Source organism: Setaria viridis, chromosome 2, assembly GCF_005286985.2.
Source record: "Setaria viridis chromosome 2, Setaria_viridis_v4.0, whole genome shotgun sequence".
NCBI classification, from domain to species: domain Eukaryota; kingdom Viridiplantae; phylum Streptophyta; class Magnoliopsida; order Poales; family Poaceae; genus Setaria; species Setaria viridis.
In genome coordinates, this window is record NC_048264.2 from 45,740,461 (window position 1) to 45,753,560 (window position 13,100).

At 45.0% G+C, this 13,100-nt stretch overlaps 3 protein-coding genes across 3 annotated transcripts; all 3 read right to left on the reverse strand.

The window, feature by feature from the left end:
- Positions 1-16: 16 nt before the first annotated feature.
- On the reverse strand, positions 17-6,234 carry LOC117845764 (uncharacterized). Its single transcript, XM_034726830.2, has 9 exons — positions 5,730-6,234; positions 4,456-4,517; positions 4,254-4,308; positions 4,053-4,151; positions 3,627-3,713; positions 3,359-3,475; positions 2,802-2,894; positions 1,950-1,980; positions 17-421 (listed from the first exon to the last, which is right to left on the reverse strand). Exons 1-9 carry the CDS (start codon positions 5,823-5,825, stop codon positions 246-248), a joined length of 816 nt encoding a protein of 271 aa, XP_034582721.1. The 5' UTR covers positions 5,826-6,234; the 3' UTR covers positions 17-245.
- A 1,625-nt stretch (positions 6,235-7,859) lies between these two features.
- LOC117842463 (uncharacterized) lies at positions 7,860-9,380 on the reverse strand. The gene has a single exon (XM_034722926.2). It carries the CDS (start codon positions 9,210-9,212, stop codon positions 8,373-8,375), a length of 840 nt encoding a protein of 279 aa, XP_034578817.1. The 5' UTR covers positions 9,213-9,380; the 3' UTR covers positions 7,860-8,372.
- Positions 9,381-11,605: 2,225 nt separating this feature from the next.
- LOC117844494 (probable pectinesterase 66) lies at positions 11,606-12,379 on the reverse strand. Its single transcript, XM_034725190.2, has 2 exons — positions 11,850-12,379; positions 11,606-11,759 (listed from the first exon to the last, which is right to left on the reverse strand). The coding sequence occupies exons 1-2, from the start codon at positions 12,203-12,205 to the stop codon at positions 11,606-11,608; spliced, it is 510 nt and encodes a 169-aa protein (XP_034581081.2). The 5' UTR covers positions 12,206-12,379.
- Between the last annotated feature and the right edge of the window lie 721 nt (positions 12,380-13,100).

Genomic DNA, 13,100 nt, shown 5'->3' on the forward strand with positions numbered 1-13,100 from the left:
GGGAACAAAGAACCGCTAAAGACTACAATTGCTTTTTCACGCCAGGTAGCACGTGGATTTAAACAGAGTGTATACTGTATTACTATTGCCTATCAGTCAAATGCATCCTGGTTCTCTTTTGGGGTTGCTTTTGACCCTTTTACAGTTTTACCTCCCCAATTGGCCTCAAACAAGAGCTATGGGTATATATATTGTGCTACAGATTCAACAGCCAAAGAATGTACATCTGAATTTGCGAACACTTTTTACTTCTCATGATCTTCGTTTGATGTGTCAATCTTGATTACAAGAGGTTGCTGTAGATCCGAGGGAGAGGCTACCACAGGAAGCTGTGAGGTTCCAGCGTCGAGCTCTCCATTCTCAGCCAATGCCTTCTCCAGAGATGATTTTGCAACTTTTGTGACGCAGATAATCAAGACAACTGCAAGACAACATTGAAAACAGTCAGTACATACATGATAAAGGAGAGCCTTGCACTTAAAGTAATACAAGAGCAATACATTAACGTGCAATTTAATAGAAATTCTTCAAAAATGCTTCAAACAAAAGGGATTGGACACATAATGTTGCAAAGCCCGAGATAAAATCCACTAAGCTGCTGAACTGAAGGCCTAGAGTTGAAAGCAGCTATGTTGGTTATCTAGCTATTTAAGGAGCATCTATTAATAAGACTGGATTTGTAAGGGTGCGTTTGGTTGGGAGACAATGTAGAACGGGACGGTCCCGTCCCAGTTTTTCGGGATGGGATGATCCCATTTCTTGTTTGGTTGAATGGGATGGGTCCGTCCTAATTTTTTGTTTGGTTGAAGAGATTGCTATAGACGGGACGAGCACCGTTTTCTTCTTCTGTTAACACCGTTCGTGGGGCCCACCTCAGGTATCTTCTTCCTCCACCCCGGTTCCACTCTTGGCACTGTTCTTGGGCTCGCCGTTGCGCCGCCGGGGGAGCTTGCCCCGGGCGCACCGCCCGTGAATCGGGCCTCGCCGGCCTCGAGCCGCCGCCCGCCGAATCTCAGGGGCCGTGGGGGAGCTCGCGCGCGCCGGCCACGCGAGCCCGCGTCGGCCCCAGCTGTGCTCGCCCCCGCCTGCCGGCCCTACTCGCCTGCGCCGGCCGCGGCCGCGCTCGCCCGCGCCCGTGCTCGCCCGCGCCGGCCCCTCCGCGCCCGCCGGCCGTGCTCGCCCGCGCCGGCCCCTCCGCCGGCGGCTCCACCCCGCCCAACCTCGCCCCCTCCACCGGTGCGGACGGACGGCGCGTGACGGGGGCGAAGTGGGATGCCCCCGTCCGCTCGTTTTGGTGGGATGGGGGCATCCCGCATCTAGAGGGTATATTCCCTCGTAGGGATGTTCCCGTCCCACCTGTCTCCAAACCAAACACGGGACGAAGTGGGATCGTCCCGTCCCGTCCCACTTCATCCCTCAAACCAAACGCACCCTAAGAGTGCAGATTCATTCTGCCTAGTCCCAAAGACCTTCTAGAATTGCAATTGAAGTCAGTTAAAATATCAATTTTTTCTGCTCCTCAAGGCCTGAAGCTATATCGACATGACATCTCATCAGTCATCCATCCATAATCAGGCCATATAGGGAATCCCTAGTCTCGGCAATCAGCATGCGGTGCTGTTCCTTACTTAATTATATGAAGATTTGGAAATCAATAGTGAGTATGTTTTGAATCTCCTAGGACCCATGGTTTATGCGAGTTAAGATCAAAGATAAATTCTGGAACTATCTATAGTTCAGGACCAGTGACAAGGAGAATGGCCCAAAAATAAGATTGTATTTACACAATGCTGATGCACAGAAAGCCAAGATTTCTGTAAAAAAAATGTCTTGGCTTACTCAGGACATCAAAGATTTTGATTAAAAATTTGAATGTCAGTTTTAGATATAACCAACGGGGAAAAAAGCCATATATTATCAAAATCTGCAGGGAAGAAAATGGCACTTACCAGACAATACAAAGCCAGATATTATCAGAATCTGAAAAGAAACAAGAATAGGTGTCAGCATAAGCTACTAGGAAGTTGTGCACAAAATTGAATCAACTTTTAGAATGCAAACGAGGAACAACTTAAAAGCCAATATTTGATTTGCAGTGATCAGATGTTTTCCTAACTCTGTTCATACATGATAATAATAAAAGTTTTCTTTCCTGTAGCACATGTCTACTCTCCATATTTGATGCTCAATGTTTTCCTCATGCGTCTCCGCTAAAACTAAGACAGAATTCAAGACATAACAGTTCCACAACTTCCATCCACTTTCAGTGCAAACCCATAAAATTAAATATACTGCCTAATGAACCAATTAATATACCATTGCAACATTTAAGAACAGGGCAGTCAGTCACCATCAAAAGTTTGTCCTCAAGTGCAAATCACACATCCCACGATGAAGTTACTCATTTAAGTGTGCAAGTGAAAATGAACAAGATAACTGCATACATTTCCCAGGGTCCAATGATGAAACAACTTGTTAAGTCAGATGTGCAGCAGGCGTGGATGGACACACTTTATCAATAGATCTCAGCCATCTAAATTATGTATCGTAAACAACAAATAGAGTATGCGAACAAACATATTTAATGAATTATATTCATGTAGAATCCAGGATAGATGAAAAATGCAATGTGATCTGTTCTTCTTTCTTGATGAAAAGGTTATTTACTCTGTATTCAGAAAATTCGGATGAGCTAGTATCACAAAACCAAATGCATGACATGTCACAGCACAATGTAGCCATCTGAAACAATGCATCGTTACTTTCTCGAACATGCAGAGAATAATGGTATCATTACTCACCCATCGAGTAGTTGAGATCTCGCTCCACCCATGCGTCACATCTGATAGATCTTTCAGTGTTGTTCCAACATATACCAAAGCGAGGGTGATTGGCTGCAAAACAAGAATGGTTAGCAAAGATGAACTGCAACATTGCCTTGCTGAGCTAAGATCAGTTCATAATGAAAAAAAAAAAGGTTATGTAATGCTGCAACTTAGCTAATTACAAGAATATCTTATTATTAGCTGCAAGTTTTGTGTCAATATATCAATAAAATAAGAAGTAATGTACCGAACAAGAAGTACCAAAGGGCATTAGTGCATTTATGCTAGAAAAGTCTAATACACTACATATGCAAAAGCATGCTACAAACAAATAGTTGTAATTATGTAAACAATGTAGCAGATGGTTACAAAGTGAGGTGTCAATGAGCCAGCTAATATGTGCCAGTAGCCTGGTGCCATAATACAACAACAAAGCCTTTTTTTATCCCAATCATTTGGGGTGGTCTAGAGATGAAAGGCAACATGAGCCACCGAATAAAGAGTAGGTAAAAAGGTAAAAAGCTGAAGCATACCATCATTCCTAACCAAGAAGCCAGCATGTATTCTCCAATGCCAACAGGAGTGACAGACAACAGGTAGTTCAACATGTTGAACGGAAGTAAAGGCACAAGCCTCAGTAGCAACACGATCTGCGCATATATTAGAAGCCTTAGTGAAATTGTGTATATGATCAAACAAGTTCACAATACAGTTACATAGCACTCCCAAATAGCGAACATCAGTCAAATGTTATTTTTCAGCCAATGGAATGTCTAAAACCTACTGACTGCAAGAAGTTACCTTGAAGCCAGACCTTTGGATGGCAATAGCTACGGCTTGAAACTTGGGGTAATCTTTGCATTTGGAGAGAACGTAAGGCCTCCCAATCTGCACCAACATTATAAACTATTATAATATATCGGAAAAGTAACAATGCAACTATACAGTGATAACTAAAAGAGGCAAATTATTGAACTTAATAGTGCATGACGATCTACCCAGCAGACATAATTATTCACAGAAATAAGGTGCATAACTTGTACCAAATTACTTTTAATGTAGTTCCGGTTGAAACACGAGACAAAAAAGGCATGCACACCACAATACACACTTTATAACATGAATGAAAACAGTAGCTGGACGACCACACAGATGCAATGAATTGCTTTAGCACTTGGCATTTTATATCCCTCTGTGGCAATATGCAGTTGGAAAGACAATACATACCGTCCTGCCAAGAAGAAATGCGGCAGTTGCACCTATTGTTGCTCCAAGGGAATCAGCAACAAACCCAACAGGCAAGCCGAAAAGATAGCCCCCTCCAAGCTGGCACATAAAATGGCAGCAACTTAAAAAGGTGATCTAACACCTGAAGGCTCTTAAAAAAGGGCAAGGCTCGAAACAAGGGGAAATGGCAATTGCACGTACTGTAAGAATTGATGCTGGAACAGCTAAGACCGTCAGAGGGATGTAAGCAAGGGCCCTGTAGTAATACACAACATGAATGGTTGGAATTTAAAAAGTAATAAGGGAGGTAATATAGAACCACGATACTTCAGCTCTATGCTGCTAAAGTGTGGTTGCAAGTGCAAATCTAATCCAATTATGAGCAAAGGAGTTCGATACTTACAGCACCAAAGGACCCCATGGACCCAAGTTCCCCTTGATCCAAACCAGAAAATCCTTTAGAATCTGTCATTGTAAGCTTAAACAAATAAGTATCTGATACAAAACTTATAACAATCTACATTCTAACTTCTAAGGTTCATGCTCCTGAGATTTTGGCAGCTAGAAAGCGAAGAGAAGGCAAGTAAGAACTTCCCATACTTTGGACTACACTTAGAAAATAGAATATCACCGCACTGCAGTATTATGATCTAAATGAGGTAAAAGTAAAAATAAAAAACTAACTGACATGATTTCCTAGGAACATGACACTTGGATTGAATTCTACAGAAAGGAAAAGTTAAGGATTACCACCAATATTTGGTTATAAAAGGCAAGCACAGAAAAAAGGAACCAATAATGAAGGAAACATCCTGACTCTGAATAATTCATTATAGCTCCCGACTCTTAAAAAAATTCTTATAACTCACACAGTCCCATAGCATATTGTCTACCGAGAAAACATCTGAATCAAGATGAAAGCTAGAAGAGCGGTTAACAATATCAACTGGATGCAGGCGGTTAAGAAAGGTGGGCTGCAAGTATTAATTGAATACAACACTAAAACAGGAAACAGTATCTAGGTCCCACTTTGAATAACCCTATCCTCCTAGCATACCATAACTGGGCACAACACTTACAAAAGACAGTGGTAGAAAACACAATAAGGATGTATTCAGATTTCAGAATATGATAGGAATGAACCCATAATAAACTAATCACTGGCATGGCTATCCCCCAATTCATGTACTCTATTTACCGTGTGCCAGGGCTCCTGGCACACAACAGTGGATGTGATGAAGGAATATACTACTCATTAAAAGTTTCTCATTAGACTGTAAATGCATTTCAATTTGTAAATCCATGTCTTCATGACAACATGTAAGTTACTAACTTATAATCACGCCATATCAACACTACATTTCAGAAGATTGAAACATTAAGTGTGCATTTGGTGCAGCAAACTACTAGCTCCACTGAAACAGAAATTTCAAGTTATAATCATGGCAGATTAAGGGTAGCCATGGCATGGGGAGATTCAACCAATCAAGAGGGCAAACAAAGCTACATTTCAGCAACCGGACGACTAACCACACAGGTAGTTTAAGCTGCGCAGATTAACAAGTGCGCATCCCATGATCGCACACATCAGGAGGTTGCCAGCCCCAACACGGCAGAGGGCAGACACCGAATCCCAAACGAAGCGATTCGCTACGGGATGAGGGGATAGAGCCGCACCTTCTCGACGGGGAGCGTGAAGAGCGCTACGCCGACGGCGACGAGCAGGACGGTGGCGACGGCGAGGCGGACGGCCGAGGGCCACGAGAGCGCCATGGACGCGAGCAGCCTCCTGCGCCAGGGCCTGAGCCTGCCGCAGTCCTCCCCTCCCTCCCCGCCCTCCGCGCCGTCCGCCCAGCCCCCCGTCCTCCCCCGCGCCCGCAGCCCCACCGCGGCGCCTGCCAGATTTGCCGCCCCCGGATCTGCCTGCCCCCCTCTCCCTCACCCTCCGCCTCCGCCCTTAGCTGGCTAGCACGCGCACCCGCCGCGGCAGCTCATGGCAGCAGATGCGACGCCGGATCTGGAGGCGGGTGGAGGCGTCCCGTCGAGCACGCGCTGCGACCTGCGTTGCGTTGCGTGCGGGTTCGATTTTTTGTTCCCCTTTTTCCCGGTGGGAAGACGGAGGGAGGAGGTGAGAGAGGGGGGAGGCTTCGCTTCGCAGTTCGCTCGCTCGCACGCTTCGCTTTGCTTTCACCTAACGTCCCCCACCTCCCCGGCGAGCGCGCCAGAACCGACAGATGTGACGCGGCGTGATCCGGTCGGCTCTGGCCGGGAAGCGGTAGAGTCTGGCCTCTGGCGGGTGGGTCCCGCCCCTTAGGCAAACCCGTGGATAATGTAGCTACTATTATTAATTGATCAATAAAGTAATTTTATTTTGAGAGAGAGAGGAAGAAAATAACTTTGGCTATCACTGTCGGACCGTATTTGTTGCAAACCATCTAACCTGTGCAACTTTGAAAACTATGAATCAAGGTTAAAAGATAGCTAATCCAACAGATACGGTTAGTGGTGGGATTATTTTGCAGTTAAGCCCCCCCAACCCGCCGGCCACTTTTGCATATCATGGAAAAGGTGCTTATGAATCAAGGCCACAAGATGTTAATCCAATAGATAAGGTTAGTGGTGGGATTATTTTGCAGTTTAAGTTCCCCACCCACCAGCCACTTTTGCATATCATGAAAAAGGTGCTGCATGCCTGATTTCCAATGTTGCACGGGGCAGATGGTTTGCAACCGATACGTTCCCATCACTATCAGTGTCTCCAAAAATGCCTGATTTTTGAAATTTGATCAAAATAGATAGATTAACTTATATTGGTATCAGTATATTCATGATGCAAAATATTTCAAATGTATAATCACTTTGTTTTTTCATAATAATCTCTTTGTCCTAAGTCAAACTTTTTCGATTTGATTAAGTTTACAGAAAAAGAAAAGGTGTCAACATCTACAACATCAAATTAGTCTCATTGAATCCATCATGGAATATGTGTTGATAGTTCATTCTTTGTTATTTGTAGATATTATTTTTTTCTATAAATTTGATCAAATTTAATCAAATTTGATTTAGAATAAAATTAACATGAACTATAATTTAGAATGGAAGTATATAGTTATAGGAATTGTTGGTTAGATTTTTATCTGGTAACGCTATCAAATGTCGTAAGCAGCTTGTATAGGAGTATTTTGCATTTGCTGCCCTTTTCATTGTTGTGAAGCTTAATGGAACGTTTGGGTCAAAGCCAGGCCTTTTTGCATAGTTTGATCGTGCACTTTTTTTTTCATTTAGCTTGATCCTGCACTTTTTTTTTCATTTATACTTGTGTTGGAATGCAATGCAATCACCTTAAAAGGAGTAGTAAGGCATGTTGGTGAGTGAAATTAAGCTGGACGCTGGAGGTTGGCAAGTGCAACACGTGTTTATACGTGGTTTTAATTATGGTGGTTTTCAGTTTCTCTGCCTGATGCTTTGGACTTAAGGTTGGCTAAGAACCAGTGGATCATCACTGCTGGCTGCAATTGTTCGCTCAGTCCATGCATAATTGTAAGGCTTATTTGAGAATTAGAAAATCTTCAAAAATATATTTGACAATTTATTTATCTTAAAATATGTCGGCAATGGGTGTAAAATCAAAACCAACCCATACATTGATATGCAACTTTATACTCAAAGCATGGCATATACATAATTTGACTATTTTTTTTTCTAAAAAACTACAAAGTTTGATTTTTTTTCGAAAAAAGAATACATCTTATATTGATGGCCGTAGACTTCATCCGTTTTAAATTGTAAATTGTAGTTCGACGTGGAAAAGTCAAACTTTGTCCAATCTTTGCATTTCTTGCTTACATGCATGTATCTTGCAATTAAACATGCATGCTAATTGAACACAATGCTACCAGTACACATCTGCTTTATTTTTCTGCCAAATCTTTTCATTTCCTCTACTAATTAAACACACACTGTCTCCAGGTACAGAGTTTTCTTTGATACTTCAGCTGTAGCCCGTCACTAACTGACACACCAGCATCTATCCCACAGCAGGCCGCCAGTACATAACACGTACAATACTAATACAAACTCGTAGCTACTACCTGAATACATAAGAGTGTTTGTTGATTACATAATTTCTTTCTTGCCTCGATACCTGAATCCCAAACCTTCTTATTTTCTTTCTTGCCTGATAAACTTGGTGATGGTATTACTTGATGAATAGTACGTACACGTATGGTATGTAGCAAGGGGAAAAGGCCAGACCTCGATCGCTCTCACTTGCTTTCTCTCGCCATGGATGCGTGCATGGCCGCAGCTGGCTAGCTTCACTCAAGTTCCGCCGCACCTGTAGATGAACTTGCAGCTGTGGCCGACCCTGACGGTGTACTTGTGCTGCGGCTTCACGAGGAAGGACGGCAGGCGGAGCAGCGCCTGGCACACGCAGTCCGGCTCCACCTCCTTGAGCCACCGGCAGCAGTCCCTGTACGCGCGGTGGCCGTCGTCGTCGTCGTCATCGTCATCGTCATCGTCGTCGTCCTCATCCTCGTCGTCGTCCTCATCCTCGTCATTATCCTCGTCCTCGTCGTTGTCCTCGTCCTCGTCGCCGTCCTCGTCCTCGTCGCCGCCGTCCTCGCCGTCGCGCAGACGGCCATGGCGGTGGCGGCGGCGGCGGTGCCTCCTGGACCCGTGGCGGCGACGGCGGACGCCGCCGCCGCCGCTGCGGGTGTGGTTCCCGACGGAGGGGCTGGTGCCGTTGCGGTGCGCGTCGTCGTCGGCGTCCACCTCATCATCCGCCTCGACGGTGATCATCGACGACGCGGGCTTGCTGGCGACGCTGCCCGACTTTGACGCGGGCTTGCTGACGAGTCCGCTCTTCATCTTTTCCTGGTCGCGATCGCGACGACGATCGCCGCCGCCGCCGCCGCCGCCGGAGTCCTCGTCGTTGTCCTCGTCCTCATCCTCGTCGTCGTCGTTGTCCTCGTCCTCGTCCTCGTCGTGGTCGTGGTGGTGGTGCTCGGGGCTGGTGGGCGGCAGGATGGCGCAGGCCTGGCTGGCGATGGCGAACTGGGTGAGGCAGAACTTCTTGGTCTGCGCCTCCGCCGGCACGCTCAGGAACGGGAGCAGCAGGACGGCGGCGAGGAGCGCCACCTGGAGCGCCGGGGCAGCCATGGCTGGACCGGCCGGCCGCTCGCTCTCGGCCGGTGGACACGGAGAGTATAAATTCTTCAAGAAATCTAGTTGATGTTCGATGCACGGTAGACGCGTGCCTCTGCTTATATATATATAACGATCGATCGATGGATCTCAACATTCTGTGGCTGTGAGGCTGTGACAGAGAGCATCGTGTTCCTCTTTGCATGGTTGCTGGATTTGTGCGGGGATGGGAGTAGGGGAGAAGGTGATGAGTTGTAGGTGCCTCATGCTCGCCGTGTGATGGCTCCATTGGTGTACATTGTTTACTTGTGCGCAACTGGTAAGCACGAGCTTTGCAGGTCGATGATCTTTGTGTGACCTGCTTAGTAAATTGCCTCTCTCCATGACCATCTTTCCATTACTAACGAGAAGTCTCTAGCTACGCGGTTGTAAAATAGGTTATTACTCCATGGCTTATTTTCAAGCTTTATGGTCTTTCTGTCTTAGTTAGTTGTGTAATTGATATGCATGAGTCATGCAAGAATAAATCCTAAAGGTTAATCTGATTTCTTTTAGCGCAAAGTTACCTACGAGTCTACGACTGTCATCTAAACCACTCACCTCTTCATAAAAATTAACATAAAACGGTCCCTTCTTCAAAGAAATTATCCACTTATGCAGAGTGCGCCATGAAGTGGCGTTTTCCAAAAGAAAAAGCAGGGTCGTTGCCGCCAACCCTTCCTCTACGGGTCATTTTGACACTGAATGGAAGAGGGACATGGTTCCCAGCCTTGTGGTGTAAATTAAGTCCAAGAATTGTCTAGGTTCTCATTTCTTCTTGGTGACATTGAGGCGGCAGCAAAGACATCAACGATAAGAAAAAAAGTTCCTTCAGCTTCTTCCCAATGTGGCAAGTTGCAGAGCCTATGAGGGCGGAGCCTTTCTAGATTTGGATTTCTAGCGAGTCATCGTTAGAAATTCTTTCAAACTGGCACTAGTCTTTCAAAAAGTTTAATTATCGATCTTTCATACTCCCTCCATTCCAAATTGTAGGTTGTTTTGATTTTTCTAAATTAATAGATATTGCTATGCACTTAGATAAAGTGTATGTCTAGATGCATAATAATATCTATGAATCTAGAAATACCAAAACGACCTACAATTTGGACAGAGGGAGTATATTCCATCTTATAGTTTACGTGTTAGCCAAACCACATGATTGAAATTTTGACCACCATGGTTTCGGTAATTTGAAAATCCATCATTCACCCCAAACAATTGATCAAGTTGCATTATTTCAACAAAAACAGCATGAAAAAATACAGACATTATTGCAATTCTTACCTTAGTACCACATAAGTACAAGCAATCAAGCATGGAACTTTGAAACTATAGAATAAACCACGTTATTCAATCTTACCTCTGGAAATCCTACGATACTCACACTACATGGTCCATGGTTAAATCTTGTTTTTGTCCCGTCATTATCGTCGTCATGTTTGTCCCGTTTATGTTGTATATCTAATACGACGATGATATATTATTTATGTATTGCCAAATTCTTGTTTTTGCGGTCAATAATACAGAGAGGAATTTGGAGGTTTGGACAATATTTATCTTTGAAGGACCACATCTGACATCATGTCCTTTAATTTGTACATTTGCCCATTTCTCTCTAGTGACGCATTTAATTTCACCAAATAAAAACGTTGCTAGATGTTGTGTGCACCATCCCCACCAAACGCCAAGAAAGCACGAATCGTCATAAATTGGATCCTCGTTTCGAAATATCGGTGCCATATATACTCTCTCCATTTTTCATTTTTTAGAATGACTCTTGTACACTAAACATGCACATTATTATACGGATTGCACTCGTGGATATAAACATACAGTCATATTATTGTACGTATGGAATGAAGCAGTCAAGCAGTCACGAACTCACGATGACTTTTCTTTTTGTTCACATGCTAAGATTTTGACTTCATCGCTCTTATAATACCTCTCAATGATTTGTTGCACGTTACTAGATGTGATAATTCGTTGTGCATAGGGTTTTTTTTGTGTGTGTGTATGTTAAGCGAGTCCACGCTTTTAACTTATCACCTTATGATTCCTCACCAATGGAATGCTTAAAGATAATGAAAAATGCTACTCCAGCTGCAAGGATTATTATAATCGCACAGTAAGGTTTCGTGCCCACTGCTCGGATGATTTGGGTCTCCAACTCAATACGAGTACTCGTATTTTCGGTTGTTTCAATTCATCAACAGCCATATGTCTTGACTTCCTAAATCTGAAGATTTACCCTCCCAGGCGTTCTTATGGATGATCGTGTGTATGTGTACGTTAGGGTCTATATTCGTACTGTAATTAAAAAAATGCTATGAGAACCATTTTTTTTCTTATTTCAGTCTCTAGCAGTTAACCTATGGCTGTGTTGACAGCCAGCCGTCATCAATGAATTTCATGTCCACAAATCTTTTCACCTCCTCGTCACTCAAACGCTTCTCCCAACCCTCTCTTCTACTCATATCCGATCCTGGCCCTGTGCATCCAACTTCTGCAAACGTAACCTGTGACCTGAAAACGAAAAATTCCATCTTAAACATACACACAAATTTCTTAAACCCCTGCACTTCAATGGCAATGGCAATGTTAGCAGCAGCTTACACGTCGTTGCCGGCGTTCCATGCCTGCCACCCCTGCGGCACGACGACGTCGTCCATGCGCGTCCCGTAGAAGACGACGGTGGCGTAGCCGTTCCATGCGCGGCCGAGGTAGATGCGGCCCGTGCCCGTCACCGCGCGGCCCTTGAACACCAGCCCGCCGGGGCTGCCGGCGTCGAGCCTCGCATGTTGGACATGAGCACACAGTCCTCGTATGTAGATGGACTGGCCGGAGCCGAAGACGAAGTCGAGTACCTTGAAGGAGATGTCCCGGGCGACGAAGTTGTCGGCGAGGACGGTGAAGGTGGCGCTGCGCATCGTCGGCGAGTGCTCGTCGACTCCCACGTTCGGGCGGCGCATTATCTGGTCGATGCCGGCACGCGCGTTCGCGTCGAAGCTGATGTCCGTCGTCGACGAGCCGTGCCCCTCCAGCAAGATGTAGCCTTTCCGCCGTGGGATGGTGACCTTCTCCCTGCACGTACCGACAAATCGCTAGCTCATCAGCAAACAAAAGTAGTGAAAAATGTGAAATAGCTACTCCTCCAATTCTCTCTCCAGCTAATACCTCATAAGGGGTTGCATTGTCCATGGAGTACTATACGACAAACATTAAATGTACAAATATTAATTCAAATCATTTTCTAAGTGAAAACTATATATGTTTCAAATCTTGAGGCTTCTACTTACAAGGTTGCAAATCTACTCATGAAGAAAATCGAGCAAAATCTAGCTTAGCTATTCTATCAATCTTGGCAAAGAAAAGGAGCGGCAAAATCTAGCTATCTGTTGCGACTTCACGACTGCAGCGAAATGCCACATGTTGTGCGGTCTCTAGCAGTCCAGCATGATAGAAAAAAAATCAGTAGAGGTAATCCAGCGAAATGCCACAAACAAGATCGAGGAGTATTAGCACGGACCAGTAGCTCCCTGCATGCACATGGATCTTGATCCAGTCGCGGTTGCCGTCCGGCACGGAGTCCACCGCCGACTGCACCGTCGGGAAATCGCCTCGCCCTTGCCTATCCACGGTGATGGTCCGGGACACCGCCGCCCATGCCAAGCTCGGCGTGGAAAGCCGGAGCAGCAGCAGGAGGAAGAGGACGACTAGAAGTGGCGACGAGCAGGAGAAGCAAAACGGCTGCATCCCGTGCGTATTTTGACATTGTTCTGAGATGATGTGGTTTGGTATATATATTCGTTTGTTAGTGTGCCTGTGTAGCCGGAGTATTTGAGATATCGTGCATTAATAGAATAT